Source organism: Lepidochelys kempii, chromosome 6 (genome assembly GCF_965140265.1).
Source record: "Lepidochelys kempii isolate rLepKem1 chromosome 6, rLepKem1.hap2, whole genome shotgun sequence".
NCBI lineage: Eukaryota > Metazoa > Chordata > Testudines > Cheloniidae > Lepidochelys > Lepidochelys kempii.
In genome coordinates, this window is record NC_133261.1 from 76,931,101 (window position 1) to 76,955,477 (window position 24,377).

Consider the following 24,377-nt stretch of genomic DNA (forward strand, 5'->3'; position numbering starts at 1 on the left):
CCTGCCTCTGCTCCCCTAGCACGAGTTGCACAGTTAGGGCAATCAGATTTCCTTAACTCTGCCCTGTAGTGATAACATGTTATCAACTTTTAATTCTGATGAAGGCATTTTAGAATCTGTGATCCTCGATTATGTTAAACTGATTTTTAAAGATGCATCAGCTAGATATGAATTATTAACCTTAAATCATTTTCTAATTTTTAACTCTTATTCATATTCATTGAGTAGCTCTTGCTACTCAATGCCACTCTGGAGAAGCACAAATAGCCAAAGTATACTGACCGGTTCAACTGAATTTCCAGGTGCTTCGCAGCTACAGTATATGCTCTGGCTTCCCCAGAGTAACTGCTGTAATTTTGACAGGTTTCAGAGTAACAGCCGTGTTAGTCTGTATTCGCAAAAAGAAAAGGAGTACTTGTGGCACCTTAGAGACTAACCAATTTATTTGAGCATTGGTTAGTCTTTAAGGTGCCACAAGTACTCATTTTCTTTTTGCTGTAATTTTGAGGCATATACTCTGTATTCTTCATACATAGCAAAGTGGTTAAAGCCCTGCTTTAAGTGCAAAACTCAACCTTAACCATGGAATTGCCATATAAACACATGGGGCTAGATACACAAAAAATTTAGGTGTGGCAACACTCAGCATCACCCTGCATCCCATGCCTAATTCTTAAAGCCTGGATTAGGCCTCTAGGCTCCCTATACAATGAATAGAGGGAGAAAGGTGCATCAGAATGAAATTGACAAAAGCCAGCATGCTAGGCAGCTCTTTCACCTAAACTAGCCAATGGGAGATGCCAAGACAAGGAGTGAGTGCTAAACCCCATCCTTCTTTTGGAAATAAACATCTAAATCCAAGCTTCAGGGAGGCATTTGGGATTCTCAGTTGCAAACCCTCCATTGGAGTTAGGTGCCTGTGCTGTTACTGCAATAAATCCTGGGGTTGGGGAAGGCTGTTTAGTGTATGCTCACCTATAGCAGCTCAAACTAGTAAATGTGCTCAGAGTTTACCTACCAGATCGGACCCTGGAAGTGAGTTAGCCAGAGAAACGCCTGTCTTTCCCCAGTTTGTAAATCACTCTGGGACATATGTGTCTGGACACCTGGTATGGAGTTGCTGTGTCATGCTCATGGACAGAAACATATGTGCCCAAGGAAATTTTACTACAAACATATAGGCGCTTTGTGAGTTTAGGCACCTATAGGATTTGGTGGCAGCTGAATGAGGGATATGTGAATTCCAGTGGGACCTGATTCTGGGATTTAGGTGTCTAAAGTATCAGTTAGGCACATAAGTTCTTTTTATGACTCTATCCCATAATGTGGATCTGTGTAAATGAATCCGCTAATAAGGGATGAGATATCTGCCCAAAGATGAGTTGAAGGCCATTTGTTGAACTTAAATTTTATTGTTTGTAGGCCATGTACACTTTTTAAAAAACCTTTTGTTTTCAAGTGTTTAGCTTCCTATATTCAAGAATTAAGAACCATCAGTAGATGTTAACAAGCACATTACCTCCCCTTCCCCAAATGTAGTTGGAGTTTCAAGAAAAGTGAATTCTCTTGAAAGATTTTCTTATGTTGCCTTTACTGTTAAGCCATGACATTGTTTTTAATCATTATCAGCAAAACTACCCTGACAGATATTTCTAATTTGGAAAGAAAACTGATTCAACCTTAACAAAAGCAAAAAGAATTTGTAGATTCTATTGTTTCAGGTTGCACATCTCATAACCATGATTATGGAATCAATTACCTGTTTATCTGTGAAATGTGATACAATAATGGCTCAAATGCATATTGCACAATAACTTAAAATACCACAAAACTATGTTCAACAGGAAAAGAGTCTTTTAGAAATACTCAGATACACTGCAAAAATGCTTTAGCTGTAATATAGAATAGTAACGTATAACAACACTGGCAATAAAACTAGCCTATTATTACTGCTTTTTTCAGCTTACTAGCCCCCTGGGAAGGCATGAATCACTTTGGTTGTGTTATCTCTTTGCAGACTAGCTGTTGGCACTGACTGTTGCATTTGTGCTGCTGCACTGAGCTCTATCACTACCTGAAAGTCTCTAAACTAGAGATCAGGTGACACTTGATTTCCTTTTGGCAGCTAATTATTTCTGGTTTGGCATACAACTCTCGTGTCAGCCTTTAATCAGATAACTCACACCAAAATAGCTCCCCTTTCAGCTTTGCAGAATAAAAATCTTAATAAGTTTAACTTGAAATTCAGGTAAATAAATAATGATTATTAAAAATGAGTGCCTTTTGCTTTGCGTACATGACATACGTCAGTGATGTCTTATGCGCACACACAAAAATTCTCCTCCTAGAGGAAAAAAGTAGGTGTTGGAAGGTTAGTTACACTTGGCATGAATTGCTGCTATGGTTTCCAAAGTTAAGGGGAAGTTATGGTAATTATCAGCCTTGGCTACTGAGTCAGGAACCAGCCCTCAGGGAAACTAAGCTTCCCCAATGGGTTTTACGTGTTGACAGTTTTTTTTTCCCCTGTAGCTTTGAAGAAACAGTGGGATACTTTGGGATAAAGCCAAAGTCTGGTGAGAAGGACATCACACCAAACTACGTTTTCACTGTGTGGTACGAGTTCTGCAGTGACTTCAAGACCATTTGGAAACGAGAGAATAAAAACATTTCCAAAGAAAGGTAAGGTTCTAATAAAGTCATTAATACTATTTCAGATGTCTGGGAAACTGTTCCTTCTCAACCGAACAAATTATACTCCCATATTTCACAGGCGTCATTGTTTTCTTTCAGATCAAATGGACATCAAGGAAAGATTATTCCCTCAGGGTACGCAGGAAAATTCACCAAAGGCATGCTGTCCCCACACAAAGATAAACACATATAATCTGATAAATTACACTTTCTTAACCCCTTCCAATTACTAGCTAGTAAAATGAAAGGGGAGCTATGCTAATTTGTAACAGATTGCTTCTCTGTGTATTTTCATGTTGAACTAGTCTAAATGAGGCGATATTGCTGTCGCAGACAGTACAGACAAATAAAAGTGAATGCTTTTCCAGTTAATATACTGCACTTGCATCAAAGGGAAGCCCCTGAGATTCAGGCCACACTTAGCACAGTGTTGAAGCCCCACACTGAATTTACAGCACCACTTCTGACTGTTGGTATCCTGCTGAGGACATCAAACTGCATGCCGCTAGATCTCACCACAGTCTCCTGATTTTATTAGTTTGAGTAAAAAAATAAAATAAAATAGAAACCCCACAGCTCTGAGCCTGATTTTAAAAAAAGAGAGAGGTTGAATCCTATTTTTAAAAAGAGAGGAAAAAAATCTGTTGTATGCAAATACCCCATGGGGATCACATACTTTTGCATTGAAAAAGTACTGAATGGGTTGTAGTACATTCAGACTTCAGAAAAAAATGGACAACTCACTTTCAGTGCAAAATATAAATCTGGGTGCATATTCCAAATTCAACTCAGTAAAATAAGAAAACATACTTCTGGAGAACATATTAGTGAGAGTAGTAAACGCACTAGCGCTTAGGCTGTTCATTTTGCTCTAAATCAGAGTGAATTGTTGAATTGACTAGTTGGTATTGAACAGGTAAAAGCCAACTTTTAAAGACATGCCAGAAAAATCATAAATTCCCAAATATATTTGAACCCTATGAATATATTTCAAATCTGGTGTTAATTGCCAATAATACAGTTTTAAAAAACTTAAATAGCATAGCATTCTGGATCATTCATTTAACAGCATAAAAAAATCAATTACAATGTTTACATCATGTAACGTTTACAAGGGTATCTTTTATATTTGCTTGCGCCTGATTTGACATCTGAAACTATATAAAATCAATTGGCATTTAGCAGACTTCCATAGACTTCCACAATATAATAGCTGGATGTATTTTCTGTTGAATCATGTCCTTTTAGTATCATTCCATTGCTAGTCATGAGGAATATAAATTAATGTACCAAAAAAAGATCGAGGCCACACATCCTTTCCTTTTTAATTTATATAGTACCAGGATTCTGATTGCATACCAATAGCCCCTTCAAAGAAACTGGTTTAAATACCCATGTAAAGGCATAAACATAGCATTAGACATCTTAACAGAACTTCTCAACTATCTTTAATATATTATTTACGCTATTTTGGTTTGTAAGTAAAACCATCCACCATCATTTTGCCTGTTTCATTGCTAAGATACTATCAAAATTCTATTTACAAATAAAAAGGTGGTACAGATCTCTGATCCATTCTGCTAATGGGTCTGATGTAATGTTTATTCCTGTTCATGAATATAAAGCTGTAGCCAGTAGAACACAAAGCACAAGGTTTTGAATTCGTAAACAATTCAAATTCACATAGATAATATTTTTTAGTTTGCGTCAAATTATTTTATTAGAATATCATTAACCTTGAAAAGGTTTGTTCGGATTTTTTTTCTTTAAATTTAAAACCTGGGTGATTCATCAAGACAGCGTGCTGCTGAAATGAAGAACCTCATGAAATAACTAAATTAGAATGATGGAAAAACTGTTTTCATCATCTTGTAAAGTCATGACCCTTTAAAGTTTCTGTTTTACAAAGTGTGAGACTGACACTTCACCAACCGCTGTCCAGGAATAAAAGGTTGAAAGAAATTTAAGTACTGATCACTGTATATTGTGAAGGAGACTTTTTTAGTTTTGTTTTTACTGCAATGGTAAACTTTAATAACCTTAGTATGATAGGAATGGACAGCTGTCTTCTGTAGCTGGGTGAAGCTCAGTAATTTGATGCACGATTTGTTTTGCATTTCTACATGTTTATAATTAAAATGTAAAAAAGAGACGTATTTATCAGTAACAAATTCTTCTTGGCTCTAGGGAGGAAATATTGTAGAAGCAGAATAACTAGCTTTAGTCAATATTTTAAAACTTGGGTGTCAACAATTAGACACTTAAATCTTTATTTAGGCACCTAAATAACTGACGCCTTAATAATCTTTGGAGGTAAATTCAATGTGAGCTGCAGATGTTTGGCTTATCTTTTCTCAGAATTATTCCTGTTATGTAGGTGTGTAAATATGGATTTCATTGTCTAGATTTAGGAACCCAAATGTGAAGACTTTGCTCTGAGTTTTTTTCTGTCATCATCTAAAAATTTGATGGATTATAATTAGTATAAAAATAAAAAAAGTGCAGTCTAGGTTTCCAAAATGAGAAATCTTAAACAACTAAACTAAATATTTTTGGTTTATTAAAAGGGCAGCTAAAGATTTCTAAAAGTACAGAAAAAGATGTTAATAGTACCCTTAACTAAGTGATAGACTCAGCTGCAAGATCTTGTTTTGTCTAAAAACTACTTGACCTCTAAATGTAACAAAACTGTAGAAATCTAATTAGATTTCTATCCAACGTTTTTTAGTAGCAGAAACACTTTAACCATGCTACCCTACACTTAACTGACCATGAAAATAAGTTAGCTGCTTGCAAAATATAGTTGAATTATTGTCTCTTTCCTGGACAAAATCTGCACATCGTTTAGGAATCCGAAACAGAGTTATAGATGTAGATATTAAAACTACATGTGTATAATAAATAAATGACTGTAGAGATATATGTAGAATTTTTTCAAAATAAATTCCCTGTATAGGGATACTTTCTCTTTCAGACATACCATTTCCTCCAGTGTTAGTATGTAACTATAATACCGTAAAATCTGCTTTGAAGATCACCTATTTGTAAAGAGAATCTGTCTAGAATGGCCACTTCCCCTTCATCCGCTACATATATTTTCATGTAAATGCACCATAATGCCAACCACATGTTGGGGACATTGAAGACTGTATTTTCCACAAGTCCAGTTATTTTATTGGCAGCTTTTTAATATGTACATCTGAATGTCCAAACTACAAAGTTTCTTCATACAGATCTTTTTCTTCTTTTTTCAAAAATTTCTCATGCTCATTAAATTGAAGAATACATTTTGAGTTACAAAGCAAACAATATTTTGTAATAACAAGCCAGTATCTCTCCAGATATATTTTATATTTAATTCTATTAAGAAACCCTTTGCACTGTCTTTTCTTGGATTGTTTGTGAGACTGCGACCATGCCCTGGACTGGGAAAATAAGTGGTAGGATGTGGCCCCAGAAGGCAAACTTATGAAGCACCCCAGTGTGCTCCGTTGCTGCCATTGTAGGACCCCTGGGCCGAAGCCTGGTAGACAGGAAGAGTCCAGGCTTCCCCTATAAGCCAGCCACAAGGGTGGCATAACCCCTGACCTTGAGTTAAGGAGAGTGAAGACATTGTAAGCCCTAAAGTAAGGGGGCTTTTTGGGTCCGGAGTTGGGCTGGACACTCCTTTTTTGCAGGACGTTGGACTTCTATATTTTCTTGAACTCTGTTACGCAGAAAAAGGGTGGACTTCAACAATGACCTGGACAGAGGGCCAAGTTACCAGCTACCAAAAGAGGGTGACCCCTGGTAGGGGATGCTAGAGACAGGGGAGAGTTGTAATCTGGGGGGACCTAACCACTAAGTGGTACCACCAGTCAGCCCAATCCTATCACAAGCTCAGCCTAGCAAAAAGAAGGCTGTGAGGTGGTATGATTGCTCTCAATAAATACATCATGGGTAAACACCTGGAAAGATAAAGAGATATTCAAACTAAAGAACAATGTTGGCGTGCACAAGAACAAATGGGTATACTCAGGCTGAAAATTAGAAGGTTTCTAACCATCAGAAGAGTGAGGTTCTGGAACAGCTTCCCAATAGTTTTGGGGGAAAAAACACTTAATTCATTTCAAGAGAGCAGGAAAAGTATATGTGTGGGACTGTATGTCAGGGTTGTTTATGGTGGTGTGGGGCAGGGTTGTGGGGCAGCCCTGGTTGTTCTTTCTGGTTTATGGCTTGCATTCTTAAAGCTCATGCGTCAGGGCTTCAGCCAGTCACCTGTAACAGTCAGAAAGGGATTCCTCCCCCTTTACCCCCCGCTCCCCCCCAAAATCTGATTTCCTTTTTTGTCTCCTTCCTCTGAAGCATCAGAGATGGTCACAGCTGGAGATGGGACATTGGACAGGGTGGGCCAGTGCTCTGAGGTGGCACCAAGCACTCTCTCTCCCATGCTAGGCTGGCTGGTTCTTGCTCACATGCTCAGGGTCTAACTGAGTGCCATATGTGGGATTAGGAAGGAATTATCAGGGCTTTTTGCCACCTTCTGTACCATGAAAGTCCGGGGCACTTGCTGGGATTATCTCGTTATAGCTCATTTAATTGTTGCCCCACCATTGCAGGAGGCCTTGATCCCTGGTGCACCTCAATCCCTTTTATTCTTTACCTGTGGCATATAATAATTTAGTCTTCTGTGGGCTGTAATACTAATTTTGGTTGCTGAGTTAGTGTAGGGGATGTTAGCCACTTGAGATACACAGGATGTCAGATTGGATGATTTGGGGGTCCCTTCTGGCCTTAAACAGTCCAATTCTATGACCAGTTTTGGTTTTCAGTTTCACTCAAAACACTAGTCCTTGTCCTAGCTGAGCATTAGCAAGTTATCTCTTGGAGTTTCACCCATGAAAGCAAGCACAATGGTAGTGTACATATTTTATTTTTAAAAATATTATCTTAACTACAAAAAGATTGCAATTAACATCCTTTACATGTTTCTCAAAAGTCATTTTTCAAAAAAAAAACCAATGAAATTTAATATGATGGTGATCCTACTTCTATATAGAGCCAAAAGCATTTAACAATTTAACTGACTGTACAAACTATTTCTCCTGGACATCCTATCTAATCTGTCCATAATTATCATGACACCCACACAGCACCAGTGGAATGGCATGGGGAAGTTGCTAATTAGCACTGAGCTGTGCTACATATTCATTTAGAACAAGAGCCAGATGAAACTTCAGTGAGAATTTAAGTAGGCTGAAGTTAATTATTCATGTTGTAATTTGCCTGGGAAGCATACCATGTGTAACACCAGACAAAAAAAGCACTAGGATTCTTGTGTTCAGGGCCAAGTGATTAGGACTTCAGGTTTACATCTCATCCAAAGAATCACAAAGCTAGACTCTGCTTAGCTTGTGAGGACTATTGGAATCACAGTGGAAGGTGATATGGCTTTAAGCTGTATGGTATTAATAGTTATTACAGGTTTGTAAAAAATGAATTCTATCTTATGATACTTTTATACTATCATGGTGCTCACAGTAAACTATGGATATCTTATTTATCAGCTTCTGATGGGGAAAACAGTTAAAATTATTATTTTCAATATTATGTGCAGTTTGTAGGCAAGTCATTTCAATGTCACTCACAATGTGTTCATCCCACCGATAGTGCAATCAGGCTTTGATCCTGATTAGAGCGGCTGAACATTACTGAAATACTGCTGGTTGGCATTTTATTAGACCTTCCACGTTGTCAGTGTGTTAATGACAGCATAACACATTGTCTCATGAATGCCACATATAGTTTCACAATATTACTGGAATCTGGCCTCCTTACAGTTTTTAGAAGATTGTACATTGCAAATCACATTTAAACTAAATATTACTATTTCCTCATGAGTTCTTAGGGTTTGAACAGTACGAATACCAGTGTCACTGCCATCTGTTCTACTGTAAAAAAGGGAAAGTGTTAGTGACGCTCTTCTCATTACTGGGGTAACCTTCTCCCTTCCCAGCTTTTCTTCACCTTCCACCCTCCACCCCATATAAGCTTCAGAGATACCGCTTTTTACTTCTGATCTCTTCCATGTTGTTCATACATTATCCAGAACAATGGATGGCAATCAGTGTGAGGTTCTACTTGTTGCTGTCTTTGTGACCGTGGTGACTGTTGTTTGTATTATGGTAGAACCCATTATGCTAGGCACAACACTGACGCACACGTGATGGTCTCTGCCCCAAATATCTTATCTAAATATATGATGGGAGGCAACAGGTGGAGACAAAAAATGGGATTATACTTAGTGTAATGAGCGGCAGCTGAGGTACACCAGTAGTTTAGCCATTGTCAAGTGTTTTATAGGCATCACAACCTAAGTGAGTTTTAAGGAGAGATTTGAAAGATGATAATTAGATTGCTTTGCCGATTTTTTTTTTTCAGGGCATTCCCCCCAGACATAAGGAGCAGCCTAGAAAACAGGTGAAGATGCTTGTGGGAAAATTTGACCAAAGGACATTAAAGGCTAGCATCATTCGCAGAGTGAAGTCGGAGTCTGACTGCTCTACATACTTCCCTTCACTCTCAAAGCTCTATCTGGTAGTTTGTGCATGAGTGAAGGGGGAAAAGGGAGCCAAATAGAGGGATGCAAAGAATGTTGTGATGTGGTCAAAGTGTTGAGTTTTGCATTTTTGCAGCAACATTTTGAATGGATTTAAGGGTGTCAAGATGGCATTTGTGTAGACCAGAAAGGAGGCGATTGCCATAGTCAAGATATAAGCTAATGAGGGCTTGTACCAGAATTTTAGCAGGATGAACAGAGGATGGATCTTAGAAATGTTTTGCAGGAAGAGCTGTCAGAGTGGATATGGTTTAGAGTGAGGGACAAGAGAAAGAGGATGCACAGATTACAGGCCTGAGTGGCAGGGAGGATAGTGTTGGTGTCCACAGAATATGAGAAAATGGTGTGTGCCTTCCTTGCAAGGTCCTCCGTCAGAATTCCTGTTCCTGAAAGAAAAAATAGGTATTCTCTGTTGCTCTTCTGCACCTGCTGTTTCCCGGTACATAAAATTATATTTTCTCCTCTTGGCTACAGAGTGAAGTCTGTTGTGTTGTCATATTTAACCCATATTCAGATGAACCGGCAACAGAGGATGTGGAAGTAACAGCATGCCTTACAGCAGTAGATCCTTAAAGAAATTAAAAATAGGCTATCTGCATCAGCAATTTTAGGATTGGAGACAAACTTCATCGGCCTAGACAGACAAATACTATATATGACTATATTCTTTTATTGGTTTCATAAAATATAGTATGGACATATTTAAAATTCAGCTTACAGTATATAAAATCTAGATAAATGTTGCAAATATGTCAATTTTCATTATATAAAAACCCATGATATACTGTGAAATGGTCAGTTTTGTAAAATTTAACCAGGTGTAATATACTGTCTAACCCAGTGGTTCTTAACCTGGGGTGCACACATCCCCTGCGGGTGCGAGATGCCCTTTCTGGGGGTGCGAGACATGCCAGATTTTTTTAGAAGGTAAATCATTGAAAACACAAATTAAGCACAGGCACATAAGTACAACTACTTTGTTTCATCAAACCTATGTATTTATTAACATTATACATTTTTAACGATGACTGTAATATACAAACAAAAAAATATATTTAGGTTTAAAGAACTGACCTACTTCAACGATTTTTGATAAGGGGTGCAAGAACATATTTTGAGAACCAAAGGAGTGCAGGCTGCAGTAAAAGTTAAGAATTCTAACCTGTACATTACTTTAAATGTGTGCACTAAATTTTATGAACTTTTGAACAGGAATAGTGTCATCTACTGACTAGTAGCAGCAGTGGAAAGAAGGGAATGCACAGTCCTGTTAATTCACAGTAAGAGTTGTGGAGGGGGAGCAGTGGATTCTGCTCAGAAATTCATGAAGTCCTGAGAGACTGTGGCTATGCCCTGCTCCCCACCCCACCCCCACCCCGCCCGCTCAACCCTTGAATGCCAGCAGAGCCCTGACAACATGGAGCAGGTGTAGAGAGAATTGCATGGGCTCAGGAAAGAGGAAAACATGCTGTGTTTGCTTCTATTGTATCTTTGGGTTTTAGAGTCACAGAGGGGAGCATAGGGGTGAGTGGTGATAATAGCAACCTTTCTCCTCCCAGCCCTTGTTTGCTCCTGTGGAGATGGAAGTTGTTTTTGTGAGCTTATGGAGAAAACATTTTAAATATGTAAAATACTATGTTTAGTTTTACGTTTGTATTCCCTACAATTACTGAATAACAAATTATGTTTTTAATGAAAAATAAAGGCCAAATTTTACAGCAGTGGCCTCTGATTTTGGTGCCTCAATTATTTGGGCACCTTGGTCTGATTTTCAGAGATGCTGAACACCCAGAACTCCCAACTAGAAGCGCAGGTGTGACTTTATTTCACATTACTTGGGGTAACTCAAAAGAGTTTCAGGTAAAATAATGGAATCATGATTTATCCGTTTAAAAATATGTAGCTCCATTTTTGTCACTTTCATCAGTTTTGTTTTTCAAAGTAATGTGCCAGAGTTTAAAGGATTGTTTAATATTAGTTTTATATGTATATTATATTTATGTATGTTATTAAATATAATATACATTTATAAATATATTATTCCTCCTGTATTCATTAGGATAATTTGATTTCTCTTGCTCAGAGATGACTGATAGTTCTTCCTTCGAACAGATTCACATTACAGCTGGTCAGATTTTGTGATTTTAACCAACTTGCATTCCTTAAAGTTTCCTCTTTTCTTAAAACACACAGAAGTATGTTTAATGTCTAGACATGAGCTGTGTCATTCATTGATTAATTCTGCCCAAACATAGAATATGTAAGAAAAGATATTAAACCTTTTATCATGAAATGTGGTTTTCACAATTCAGTGTTCCAATGTGAAGCCCCAACAAAAACAAATCTTTTTCTGTGGTTTCCACATAGTACTGATTTTTGACTTGCAGATATATGCTTGTGATTGGGTGAATAATAGACTATATGGGCTTCCTGTTAGAATGGCAAAAATAGAACGGGATAAAAAATAAACAGCCAGTTAGTGGAAGAAGCACATTAAAATTACTTTCACCATGGTTGCTGATCCAGACAGACAGATCTGCTTGGCCTGATGGTGTGTTGTTAAATTACAGGTGCAATTGTCGTAGAATGGTCTGGTATGCTGTAGAAGGGGGGGCAGTTCTACTTCCTGTGAAAGTACTGAAAGGACTGCTATGGACTGCAGTGAGAGCTGGAGAGGAAGGGAAAATACTGAAAGAGAAAAACAGTGAAAAACTCTCATAACTCAGTCCTCTGTGAAGAGGCTCAACTTTCAGACTGTTTTACAATTATTAATACTTAGTCTTCTGTCCCCCTTGGGTATGTCCATACTGCAATGTAAGACCGGGGTAGTAGAACTCAAGTTAACAGCGTCTGAGATGGTTAATGTGGGGCTTGAGCATCTATACCCATTTATAACCCCAGGTTAGGAATTACTGAATCTTGGGTCCCAAACTGGGGCTTAACTGTCTGCACTGCATCATATAGGCCCAAGTCCAACCACCCATATCCCAAACTGCTAGTGCCTTCCCAAAACATTGGCCGGTCTAGTCCTCTGTTCATGGTGCAGTATGGGAAGACTTGACTGCCCACCAAACTTGACTGTCCAGAGGACAACAAAGGTAGGCCCATGTCATTGTGGGATTCTGTTGCTGGACTCACAGAGCACAAGTCCAGTAGGACTGTGTCTACACAGCAAATCAACAGGGCTTGAACTCTGGGTACAGTTTGGCTCAGGGTCAGACCTTCCACCTCTGTGGGTCCTGGGACCTTGTGGCCGAGCCCTGGGTTAGCACAATTTGTAGACGAAGGAGGGGGAGGTTAGGCTTGAGCCTGTGTTCAAACCTCTGGCTTGCATTGCAGTGTAGACATATCCCTTGAGACACACAGTCCCCAGACTGTTTATGAAAGGTAAATTATCACTTTTATTGACATGTCATAACAGCAAGAACCCACCCGCAAATCAGAAATACTAAACAAGAAATGCCGCATCCAATTTAACAAAAATGTACAGTGCTGCCCTTGCAAGGTAGCTAAACCTCTCTCTCTTTTTTGTTGGGGACTTCCTGCTTGGGATGGATTGGCAGATCAATACCCCCACATTGCCTCACACGGTGTTAACAGAGAGGTGCCGCTGTGTCCATCAGCAGGGCACCTCTTATGGTGTCTCAGTCTCCGTCACGGCTTCTCCACCATTTCCGCTGTCTGTGGACACCCGCATCGCTCCTGGACCACGGCATCCTCTTCAGGGCACGGCCCTCTGGCTGTGCCCCAACTCCATTGTTTCCTGCCTTCTGGGGGAACCAGCAGTCATTCGCCTGGCTTCTCGCCACAGTGGCAAATTGCAGCCCCTAGTGCCCCTCGCTCAGGGGAAAACGGCAGTCCTTTGCCTGCCCACTTCCTTCGGCGGCCAGTGGAGCAAAGGTGGGGGCCTAGGCCTGCCTTTTGGCCCCAACCCAGGGACCCTATAGCTGGCAGCTGCTCACTGCCTCTCCTTCTCCTCTGCCACTACCTGCTGTTCTTGGGTCACTTCCCTATAGCCCCAGCACCTACTCGGCCCCTGTATCAAGGCCACAGTCTGGGAGCCAGCCAGACTGGAGCTCCACTTGCTCCCCTGACCCTGCCCAGCACTGCTCTGTCCCAGGTACTTCTCTCTACAGGCAGCCAGTCCTTCCCCCTCAAGCTGCAAGGAGAGATGCAGCTCATCTCTGCCCTGCAGCCTTTCTTATACAGCCCAGCCTGGCCCTGATTGGCTGCTTCTAAGCCTTCCTCTGATTGGCTGGGTTCTGCACCGCCACTCTAAGTGCTGCTATTAACCCTTTGCCAGCCAGTGAGGGCAGTTGCCCCATCACACCCCATTATCACATCTACCTGGTTATTTTAGTTCATTCATGATTTTCCTACTGCTTAGGGAGTTCTTTGGCTGTCAGATCCTGCCCCGCCCCCCATATCCAGGTTGATGACTCATTTAACACGACAAACAAGTGAGCTCAAATAACAAGACAAAGTGGGCACCTATTCATTTTATTTGTTTATTTGGTAAGCCGCACAACCTGTTCATTCTCCAGTGACTCTCAAGCAGGCTGAGACCCCTTATATTATTAATCTTGTCAAACCACATTAGTAATGTTTTCTAGAAGTCCTCTTCAGCTGTTTTTCTGGCCATCCTATTGAACAAAAGGGTTATAGACTCCTCCCCTACTCTCAGGAATACCTTTTCCTTTCATCTGATCTCTGTAAAGTGTACAATATTAAACTGACCATCTTCATTAGTACTTAATATCACTGCAGTTACTGTCCGACAAGTAAAAAGGGATATTTAGTGGGATTTATTTGTTTAACTTCCAGTTTGACATTCTGTTGCCTGACTTTTGTTTTATTGTAAATTGAGAACAAGTAATTGGCAAACAGTTAAAATAAGCAAGGAAGTTTGTACTTTTATAGGAAGGAGTACAGCAATTTAAGTCTATATAAATTCTCATAAACTGCATTTAACTTCTTAAAGGACTTGCTTTATGACACATTAAATAGTTTATTTTACGGTGATTAAAAATAATAGTATGTGGTATGATATTCCTGCAAATCGGTTATTTACATAGTATCTCCACTTAAGACAATGACAGACAATAATTAAGAGTTTATTCCTGTCTATGCAAATGAACTTTATCTCTAGTTTTACTTTTTGTGTATCATACTAATCTCTGAGCCAAATCACACAAGCCATGTACTTCACTTACTACTTATTTGTAGCATTTTAGCTGGAAAGAATTTCAGATACTATTTCATGATCATTACATTCATCATACAAGTGGCAACAACATTTCTGTTCACACCAAGTGAAGAGAGCAGAAAATGGACACAATAAGCGGAGAAAGGGTGGTGCTGCATATTTTATTTATAACATCCGTGCAGCTGTAAGCATAACTGGCTAATTAAGCTTGCCTAGTAATCAGTCTGACTTGTGCTTATAGCCACGTATTATGTGTGTGTTTATTTGGGTATTCTATTAAAAAAAAAAAAAAAAAAGGGTGGTTCCCGTGGTACACACATGCTACTTTAGAGGTTCATACAGCTCCAAAGTGTATTGTAAATATTGGTAATTTTTTCTGGAAAGCTGCCAGAACTTTAAATAGGCAAAGGTGTTTTCCCATTTTCAGATTTATTTTATTTTTTTAAAAGTGGAATATATAAGTGGGACGAGGGATTAGACAATAGCTGCCTTCAGCTAACTCTCTTTTGCATTGTTAGTTTTCACTTCATTTTATTTTAGCCAATTTTAGGCTAGTATTTCAACACACTAGTAGCAGTATCATTTCCAAGAGTAGGTGGGGTCTGCTATTATTTATAAAGCCTCTTCACAGTGTGGTTACTTTACTGATCTAATTACTGAACTAACCACTTTCTTATAACTAGGGCAACTCAATTTAAAAAATAATGAATAGTTAAGTCTGTCTTAAATTTTTTCTTGTGGTGCTGAGACTCCATGCTAATCCTTACCTGTCACACATTCACGAACCTATAGTGCACACCAGCAGGATCTACACAGACCAATGAATGCACAACACATTAGTGTGCTTTAGAAATCATGGCCCCATAGTGCATATTACAGCATCATGTGGACAAGCCCTTTGTTTCATAAAAGTGAGATGGTAAGCAACATATTATTCTGTTTCAACTAGACAATCTTTTCAGTTCTGCACTAATATCAGACAGGTAAGCATTAGCAGGTATAGTAGAACCTCCTTTACAAAAACCTTCGGGAATAGAGGCTGTTTGTAACTCTGAAATGTTCATAACTCAGAAAAAAACATTATAGTTGTTCTTTCAAAAGTTTACAGCTGAACGTTGACATAATACAGCTTTGAAACGTTACTATGCAGAAGAAAAATGCTGCTTTCAACCATCTTAATTTAATTGAAACAAGCACAGAAACAGTTTCCTTCCATTGTCAAGCCTTTTTTTTGTTCACTTTTTTAGTAGTTTACATTTAGCACAGTTCTGCACTGTATTTGCTTTGTGTGTGTGTGTGTGCGTGTCCTTGCTGCTGTCTGATTGTGTACTTCCTGTTCTAGATGAGGGGTGTGGTTGACCTGTCAGTTAGTAACCCTGGTGTTCCGAACTCTGAGCTTCTACTGTAGTCTCAGCACCATAAGTGCATCATTTAAGATGACCTTACTTATTCATGATTTTTTATCTTGAGTTTATCATCTCCAAGATTCTCTGTGGTTAAGGTGTTCGCTCAGTTTTATTTTGTAGTTGTTTGGAAAAAGCCCATAGTGTCAGTACAACAACCATAACTGCAGGGAGGGAGAGAAATTTAGGACTTGCCTAAATAGGTGGTCCAAAATGAGGGCGTTCGTAGAATCCTGAACATCCCAGTTTGGTCCTACTGAATCTAAACATAGTAACTGCCTTTAAAAACTGAGGGGCACTTCTTTGCCATTATAACCTTTGCAGTTATGAGATGTGTACTCTCCAATGACTAGCAGTCATCTTGTCATTAAAAAGCAAAGCTCATTTGCGATCTGAGAGTTGTGAAGAGGTGACCTAGGGAGCATGTTAAAAGTTCAATAACTTGTAGACATCCGGACATGCTAATAAAATAAGTATTATAGTTTATAAGAACAAAAGGTATCACTAAAACTGTAAACAAACTTGATATTGTGTAAACCAAACCTCATATCAGTCTAACTTAAGGTGTTTCTATCGCGTCTATCAACACAGAATGTAAGTGGTGTTGGAAGTAAGGCTTCTTAAAAGTAACTTCACTGTTCCCTCATGCTCTTAGGCATTCGCAAGGAAAAAAAGAAGTTCCAAATGCTAACAATTGTCCAACAGAAGCTTCCAAAATACATAGTTCAAACAAGGAATGTTATGTTTTAAAAATGAATTAGACACTGATAAACACTGCAACATATTTATTAACATATTTTAATAAAAATGTTAGGAATCCCAATTGCTGCTGGAGGAATGCACTACACAGTGGTACAAGAGGGAAGGAAGTCCATGTCAGTAATTGCAGAACTAATCCACATTACTTCTTGCTTTACATGGAAAATTCTTCCAAAATTTAGTGTGTCAAAGGCAGTTTGAACTGGTTTTGGTATTTTAAATACTTTATTGGCTGGGCACAGAAACAGGAAAAATTAAGTAAAAGGAGAAGGTAAAATTGGTCAGTATGACAGTGCCAAGAACTCTAAAGTTTATAAGAAAAAACTGTTTCGGTGTATGGTCGTGGAAATTGGGTTGTCTTTTTGTAATCAAAATGTACTTGCAATTTCCTTTCCTCTTGGACTTTCCAGACTAAAGTATAAACCAAGTGTCTACACCCTCCGAGCGTTAGTGATATGGAAAGTTGGAAGGGTACAATCTCTGGGATGGGGTGTAGGGGAGGTTAATAGAAAAAAGTGCAGTTTTGTGTAGAGAAAACTGTCTGATTTCACAGGATAACATTAAAATCAGATTTCATAAGCACATGTTTTAATGGCCAGTATCAGACAAATCGTGCTTGAGGGGGAAAAAAATCCTTCGTGATCTCTTTCTCCTAAAGTCCCTGTGTGTTCGTTTCCCTTCTCCCTCTGCTGCTCTCAGCAGACTGGCTTGCAACCTTTGTCTGATATCAGACCAGCAGGCTCTAGCCAAGACCCTCTCCTCACTTGCCTTCTGCACTCCCTTCTCTACTTCAGTGAGATTGATCACTTGATAGCATTTCAGACTTTTCCCTGTGTATGTTCAGTAAGGAAAAACCTAGCAGGCCATTTTAATTTCAGTTTTTTCCTACAGAGGTTTCATGTTTATCACAGCAAACAGTAAGTTTAATATTTTCTGTGACAGCTCTGAAAATAATAGTTATGAGAAGACAGATTAATTTAAAATCCACTTAAGAGGTACCAAAATGTACACAAATGATCAGCCAGCTAGCATGTGTTTTGTTTTTAGAATAGTGATATCCTCTTGCCTGTGTGTTATAACTGCTCTACGGTGTGGGGAGGAGTTCTCTAAAACCTGGCTCCTTCTAAGAGAACCACATGGACGAATCCCCCCACCCACACAATGTGCCACTGATTTCGGTGGGGCTCCACGTGAGTGTGGGGGCTTGCCCGTGTGCATTGCATAGCAGGATCAGGGCCTAAGTCCTTCCATTTTTTATTTTCCTCTCTGGTTGAGAATTCATTTACATCTGCTGCTCTAATATTTTAGTAGGTGCAACTGAACAAATTTTAGTTAATAACTGTCAAGGTTCCTCCCCCACTCTGAACTCTAGGGTACAGATGTGGGGACCTGCATGAAAAATCTCCTAAGCTTATCTTTACCAGCTTAGGTCAAAACTTCCCCAAGGTACAAAATATTCCACCCGTTGTCCTTGGACTGGCCGCTACCACCACCAAACTAATACTGGTTACTGGGGAAGAGCTGTTTGGACGCATCCTTCCCCCCAAAATACTTCCCAAAACCCTGCACCCCACTTCCTGGACAAGGTTTGGTAAAAAGCCTCACCAATTTGCCTAGGTGACCACAGACCCAGACCCTTGGATCTTAAGAACAATCCTCCCAACACTTGCACCCCCCCTTTCCTGGGAAATGTTGGATAAAAAGCCTCACCAATTTGCATAGGTGACCACAGACCCAAACCCTTGGATCTGAGAACAATGAAAAAGCATTCAGTTTCTTACAAGAAGACTTTTAATAAAAATAGAAGTAAATAGAAATGAAGAAATCCCCCCTGTAAAATCAGGATGGTAGATATCTTACAGGGTAATTAGATTCAAAAACATAGAGAACCCCTCTAGGCAAAACCTTAAGTTACAAAAAAGATACACAGACAGAAATAGTTATTCTATTCAGCACAATTCTTTTCTCAGCCATTTAAAGAAATCATAATCTAACACATACCTAGCTAGCTTACTTACTAAAAGTTCTAAGACTCCATTCCTGGTCTATCCCCGACAAAGACCAGCATATAGACAGACACACAGACCCTTTGTTTCTCTCCCTCCTCCCAGCTTTTGAAAGTATCTTGTCTCCTCATTGGTCATTTTGGTCAGGTGCCAGCGAGGTTACCTTTAGCTTCTTAACCCTTTACAGGTGAGAGGAGCTTTCCCCTGGCCAGGAGGGATTTCAAAGGCGTTTACCCTTCCCTTTATATTTATGACAATAACACTGGCTCATTATTTAGACTAGATGTTGCTGTTCGTCTTTGCCTTGTGTTCCTTTAGACCCATCATTCACTGAGCAATGCTCTTAAAGAAACCAGAGATGGTGGTTGATGCATGTGTAAGTATACCAGTCAGATATAAAACAGTTTTGTTTTCTTGTGTCTAATAGTATATTTTTTGGTGTATTTTGTTTCAGACTGAAAGAGGCTCAGCAATTCGTAAGCAAGTTAACTGAAGAGAAAAAGGTTGAAACAAAGAAAATCAATCCCATGGCTAGTCTGGTATGATATATTCTTCAGCCATAACCCACTGAGAAACTGTGCTTTACATTTCTCGTCGAAGTGTTGCTAGTAGCATGCATGTTTAATCAGTGGGAAAGCAGCAAACTGATAATTGGTCCAGGGGGAAAATCTTTAAGGTCTCGCCTACGGTGGTGTAACAACTGAGTTTAGAAATGCGGTTTAAACCTTATTTAAAGCCTCTTGTGGCCAACTCTGGCTGTAACATGGTTTGAACAGCAAAGTATGGAAGAAGCCACTATTCTTGTCTCTTTCTCACAGGTCTCTGTGCCTTTTTCCCTGCCACCCTTTAGAATGCTCTATCCAGACATATTCAAAAAGCCCCCTCCTTGTTTTGATTCAAACCTCTCCTAAAGGCTCTCTTCTGACATCTCCCCTTGTTAAGTGAGGGGGGAATTTTTTTAAAAATTAACAGCCCAACATCATATCATTTACCCTTGTCCTTTCTGGCCACTTCTTTGTTTATGACAGGAACAGTAACAGCCGTGTTAGTCTGTATTCGCAAAAAGAAAAGGAGTACTTGTGGCACCTTAGAGACTAACCAATTTATTTGAGCATGAGCTTTCGTGAGCTACAGCTCACTTCATCGGATGCATACCGTGCAGCTTCCACGGTATGCATCCGATGTCCACGGTATGCATCCGATGAAGTGAGCTGTAGCTCACGAAAGCTCATGCTCAAATAAATTGATTAGTCTCTAAGGTGCCACAAGTACTCCTTTTCTTTGTTTATGAGCCTTATTTTTTGTTGTACCTTGTCAAATTTACACTGTGTTGTCTTTGGGCAGGAACTGAGCGTTATCTGTTTTTTTTTGTGAGGCACTTAGGCTTGAGCAAAATTATCTTAATATGCATAGGCCTAAAGCATACTGGCCAGCGAAACCACAGCTAAGAATCATGTTTGGCCACAGTAACCATGCTTAAGAATAGTTTTTAAACTGTGTTGTTACATAGGTCTAAAACTGATCAAGAATATGGGATGTAGTAAATAGGATGAAATTCAATAAGGACAAATGCAAAGTACTCCACTTGGGAAGGAACAATCAGTTGCACACATACAAAATGGGAAATGACTGCCTAGGAAGGAGTACTGCAGAAAGGGATCTGGCGGTCATAATGGATCGCAAGCTAAATATGAGTCAACAGTATAACACAGTTGCAAAAAAAATCAAACATCATTCTGGAATGTATTAGCAGGAGTGTTATAAGCAAGACATGAGAAGGAATTCTTCCACTCTACTCCGTGCTGATTAGGCTTTAATTGTGTCCAGTTCTGGGCACCACACTTCATGAAGGATGTGGACAAATTGGAGAAAGTCCAGGGAAGAGCAACAAAAATGATTAAAGATCTAGAAAACATGACCAATGAGGGAAGATTGAAAAATTTGGGTTTGTTTAGTCTGGTGAAGAGAAAACTGAGGGGGGACATGATAACAGTTTTCAAGTACATTAAAGGTTGTTATAAGGAGGAAGGAGAAAAATTATTCTCCTTAACCTTTGAGGATAAGACAATAAACAATGGCTTTAAATTGCAGCAAGGGCAATTTAAGTTGGACATTAGGAAAAACTTCCTAACTGTCAGGGTGATTAAGCACTGGAATAAATTGCCTGGGGAGGTTGGAGATTTTAAGAGCAGGTTAGACAAACAGCTGTCAGGGATGGTCTAGATCAGGGGTGGGCAAACTTTTTGGCCTAAGGACCACATCTGGATATAGAAATTGTATGGTGGGCCATGAACACTCACAAAATTGGGGTTGGGGTTGAGGGCTCTGGCTAGGGTGGGGGCACCGGGTGGGGCCAGAAATGAGGAGATCAGGGTGTGGGAGGGGGCTTTGGGCTGGGGTGTGGGGGGCATGGCGGGGGGCGAGCAATATATAATAATTCTCTTCTCCAAAATCTGATTAGCATTTTTGGTACGTTTCCATTCTAATAATTTTGGACACATGGAAGTAAGTGGAATATTGTCACAAACTGCACTGAGATTTTTGTTTTGTTTTTTTAAAGAGAGAACATTCAAACATTTTAGTTGACCTGTTAACTGTGTACTTCTACCTTTTCAAGATCAGAGCAACAGCAGCAACAATTGCTTTTAACTTGTTCTGCCTCAAGAAATTTCACTTCATTTCTCAGGAGACGCTTCCTTACTTCCAACTCTCAAAAAACCCTCCTGTCAATCAATGTAGCAATGCCCATGCAGCTGAGCAAATTAAGCTTTTCTTTCCTACTGCCCACAATGGGCTTCTATGAGGGTCAGCTTTGAAAGCAGAATGGAAGAAGCTATTAAAATCATACATTTGGTATGCACTATTTTGAAATGTTTCCAACTTTCTGCAGCAGCATTGATCTTTGCAAAATGTCTTGTTTGTATTTAAAGTGACTGACTCCTTAAAGACATATAGTACTAGTTAAATTCATAGACAAGCATGTATGGGGTCTGATAGTTGAGCATCGTGTGTTGAAAGAAATGACAAACTACAGAATAGATTAGAGATTTATGGTACGGCACTCGAGGAGTTAATTTTCTGGAGGGAAAAAAAGGCTCCAGTCTACTATGACTGGTTTGCTACTCCTCAGTTCAGTGTTCTAGACCACATGCTTGTTGCAATTTGAGAACAGATGGAAAATTAAAGACAAGAATGATAATAAAGCTCTTTTTTCCTGAACAACAGAAAGAAAAACTACGTCAGAAGGAAGCCAGTGTGACCACTAACTGAAAGAAGATCCATGAAAATAATGACAGTGTGACTTAATACCTTGCATGATGCTTTACTATGCCCGTTCCCCAGGGAGCACCTTATGTTAATGTTATGGAGTTCTGCTTTTCTCATCTCTCTGAGACAATCCACTAAAGACTTTCCAATCCCTTATAAAGAGTTTGCTCATTCAGTAGAGGAGGCACTAAGAAGCTGTTTACAGGCGAATTTATGAAGGGTTTTATATAACTCTTCCTTACCTGGCTTAAAATGCAATTCTTTTCTAAATGGTTATTTGAAGTACTCTATGCATAGTGCACTAATGCGGAAAAGATAAAATCAGGATTTTGGATGTTGAATTAAGTAACAGTTAACAACCTCTATATTGCTTACTTTAGCTTCATGTAGATTACCACAGAGGTACAGTTCAACTCATGAGAGGCTATTCTATCATAAGAGTTTAGACCTCACTATTAACTGAGGGCAACATTGATTCTAAATCATGTTTGATAGTCTAAATAAGTATTAAATTCATTTTGTTAAAACTAATGCAAGTTTATTATAATTAATGTATTCTGTATTTTATTACAATTATTTTTATAGAAAACTCAGTCTATGCCATATGCATTGAAATAGGAATAATATTTTGCACATGTGGAGAGAGAAATAGCTTCAGATTCTGTTGTCTTATAATATGTAGATGATATAACTGGCAAATTATTTTTATGGTTTTGACTTGATGTTTCTTACATGTTCTTCATGTTGCCTGATTCAAAAAGAGAAAGGACAGAAGCATTTTTAATTCAAATTATCGATGCCATAAGATAATTATTTGTCATCATTCATCTAACTGTAGTGCAAAACACATCTCCATAAAGTCATATATTTACTGCTAAATTTCTGGCTTTAAATTCTATTGAAGCTCATATTCTTTAAAAATAAGCACCTCACTATAAAACATATTACACAGCCTTCTCTTGTCTCCCCATATATTTATATCTGTATGTATAAGACAAATATGTACTCTACTATGTTAGCATTTGAGGAGGAAGTAAGAGAATCTTGCTATCATCTTGTCATAATATAACCACTCTTTGTGAAGTATCATTTAGGGCCTGAACCCATGAACTGCTGAGTGCCCTGAGCTCCACTGGTATTTTCAGGCACTCATTACATCACAGGATTAGGTTCTTAGAAAGAGAGATCCTTGCAGCAGACAAAGTTTCAAGGTAGAATAAAAATAGTGAATATTAAAAATAAATAGAACTTTTGTTTTAGACCAGCAATAGACTGCAACTAAACACGCAGTTGGGTAGGGATCTTATAAAGAAAACTTTCCACAGTTACTAAATTGTAAAAACCTTCTGACTACTAGGGTCATTACAATATATGACCAATACAAACAAAATAATGATAAAGCAAAAAGTATAGGACATACAGTAAGGAAAATATTAATCCCTTGGCATGGTAGTTGAAAAGAATATACATGAAAGAAATATATTGGATTATCTACATAGCAAATGAGATGCAATAACAATAAGTATGAAGCAAGATTGATAAGGTGGTTGTATATTTATTAAAGAAAACAATAGTTGTATCACCCCTATTTATGTTTCTCATTTGGAGAGTCCTGAACAAATAGAGTTAAGGGAGGTAAGATAGCCTTATATATTTTGGAATTTTAGCTGCTGTTGATAGACTTAATATGTGTAAATATGCTACCAATGAAAACAAATTGAATATGGATCAATGGAGGTAAATAGATTCATGGGGAGAAGGTGTTCCCTCAGTTAGCATGGAAATTTGCGAGAACATTCGAGCGCTAGCAATATGGTGGTACTATTTTTCCGATGGAAGGAAAGCAAATTCCAAAGATCAAAATTTTCTGTCTTCCATCAAACCAAGCACAAACATAAGTGAAATGCATCTACTTTGGCAATCAGCATTAAAGATATACAATATAAGCGATATACAACATAAGCAATAGTGCTCATACAAGCCAAAGATTAGAGAACAGCAGTAGGCAAGACGATTTTGATGAGTCTCTAAGCAAACTACTGTACTGAATATTGTTCTGTACCTGTCAAAAAATTCTGGAATATTCTTATTAGAGCTAGATGGGAATTTTCTGACAAAACATTTTTCATCAAAAAATACAAATTAATCAAAACAGAAAATCTTCTTGGGAAAAGATTGCTTTCAACGTATCTCCTGGTGTGAAAAATAGTTTTGTAATTGTCAAAATTTTCCATTTCAACGTTTTTTAAATGAAATGTTTAAATTTGGGGTTCAAAATGACTTTTTGTTTAGAAATAGTGGTTAATTTATACTTTAAAAACATTAAATAAAAATTGAAACTAAATGTTTTAAATTTATATAAATGAAACCTTTCAATTGGTGCCATCTGAATTTTTTTCTAATTCTTGGTTCATGAAGTTTTTTGAGATTTTTGACATTTTGTCCCA

The 24,377-nt window shown here is 38.6% G+C and overlaps 1 protein-coding gene across 2 annotated transcripts in view; it reads left to right on the forward strand.

Moving 5' to 3' along the window:
• The window catches only part of LOC140913108 (formin-like), a 246,746-nt gene extending 222,625 nt beyond the window's left edge, over nt 1-24,121 (forward strand). For both annotated transcript variants that reach the window (XM_073348842.1, XM_073348843.1), the window contains 3 exons: nt 2,530-2,679; nt 19,118-19,202; nt 21,889-24,121. In XM_073348842.1, the coding sequence (XP_073204943.1) occupies nt 2,530-2,679; nt 19,118-19,202; nt 21,889-21,933 (280 nt within the window). In that variant the 3' untranslated portion in view covers nt 21,934-24,121. The remainder of the gene's footprint in view (nt 1-2,529; nt 2,680-19,117; nt 19,203-21,888) is intronic.
• The last annotated feature ends 256 nt before the right edge of the window (nt 24,122-24,377 follow it).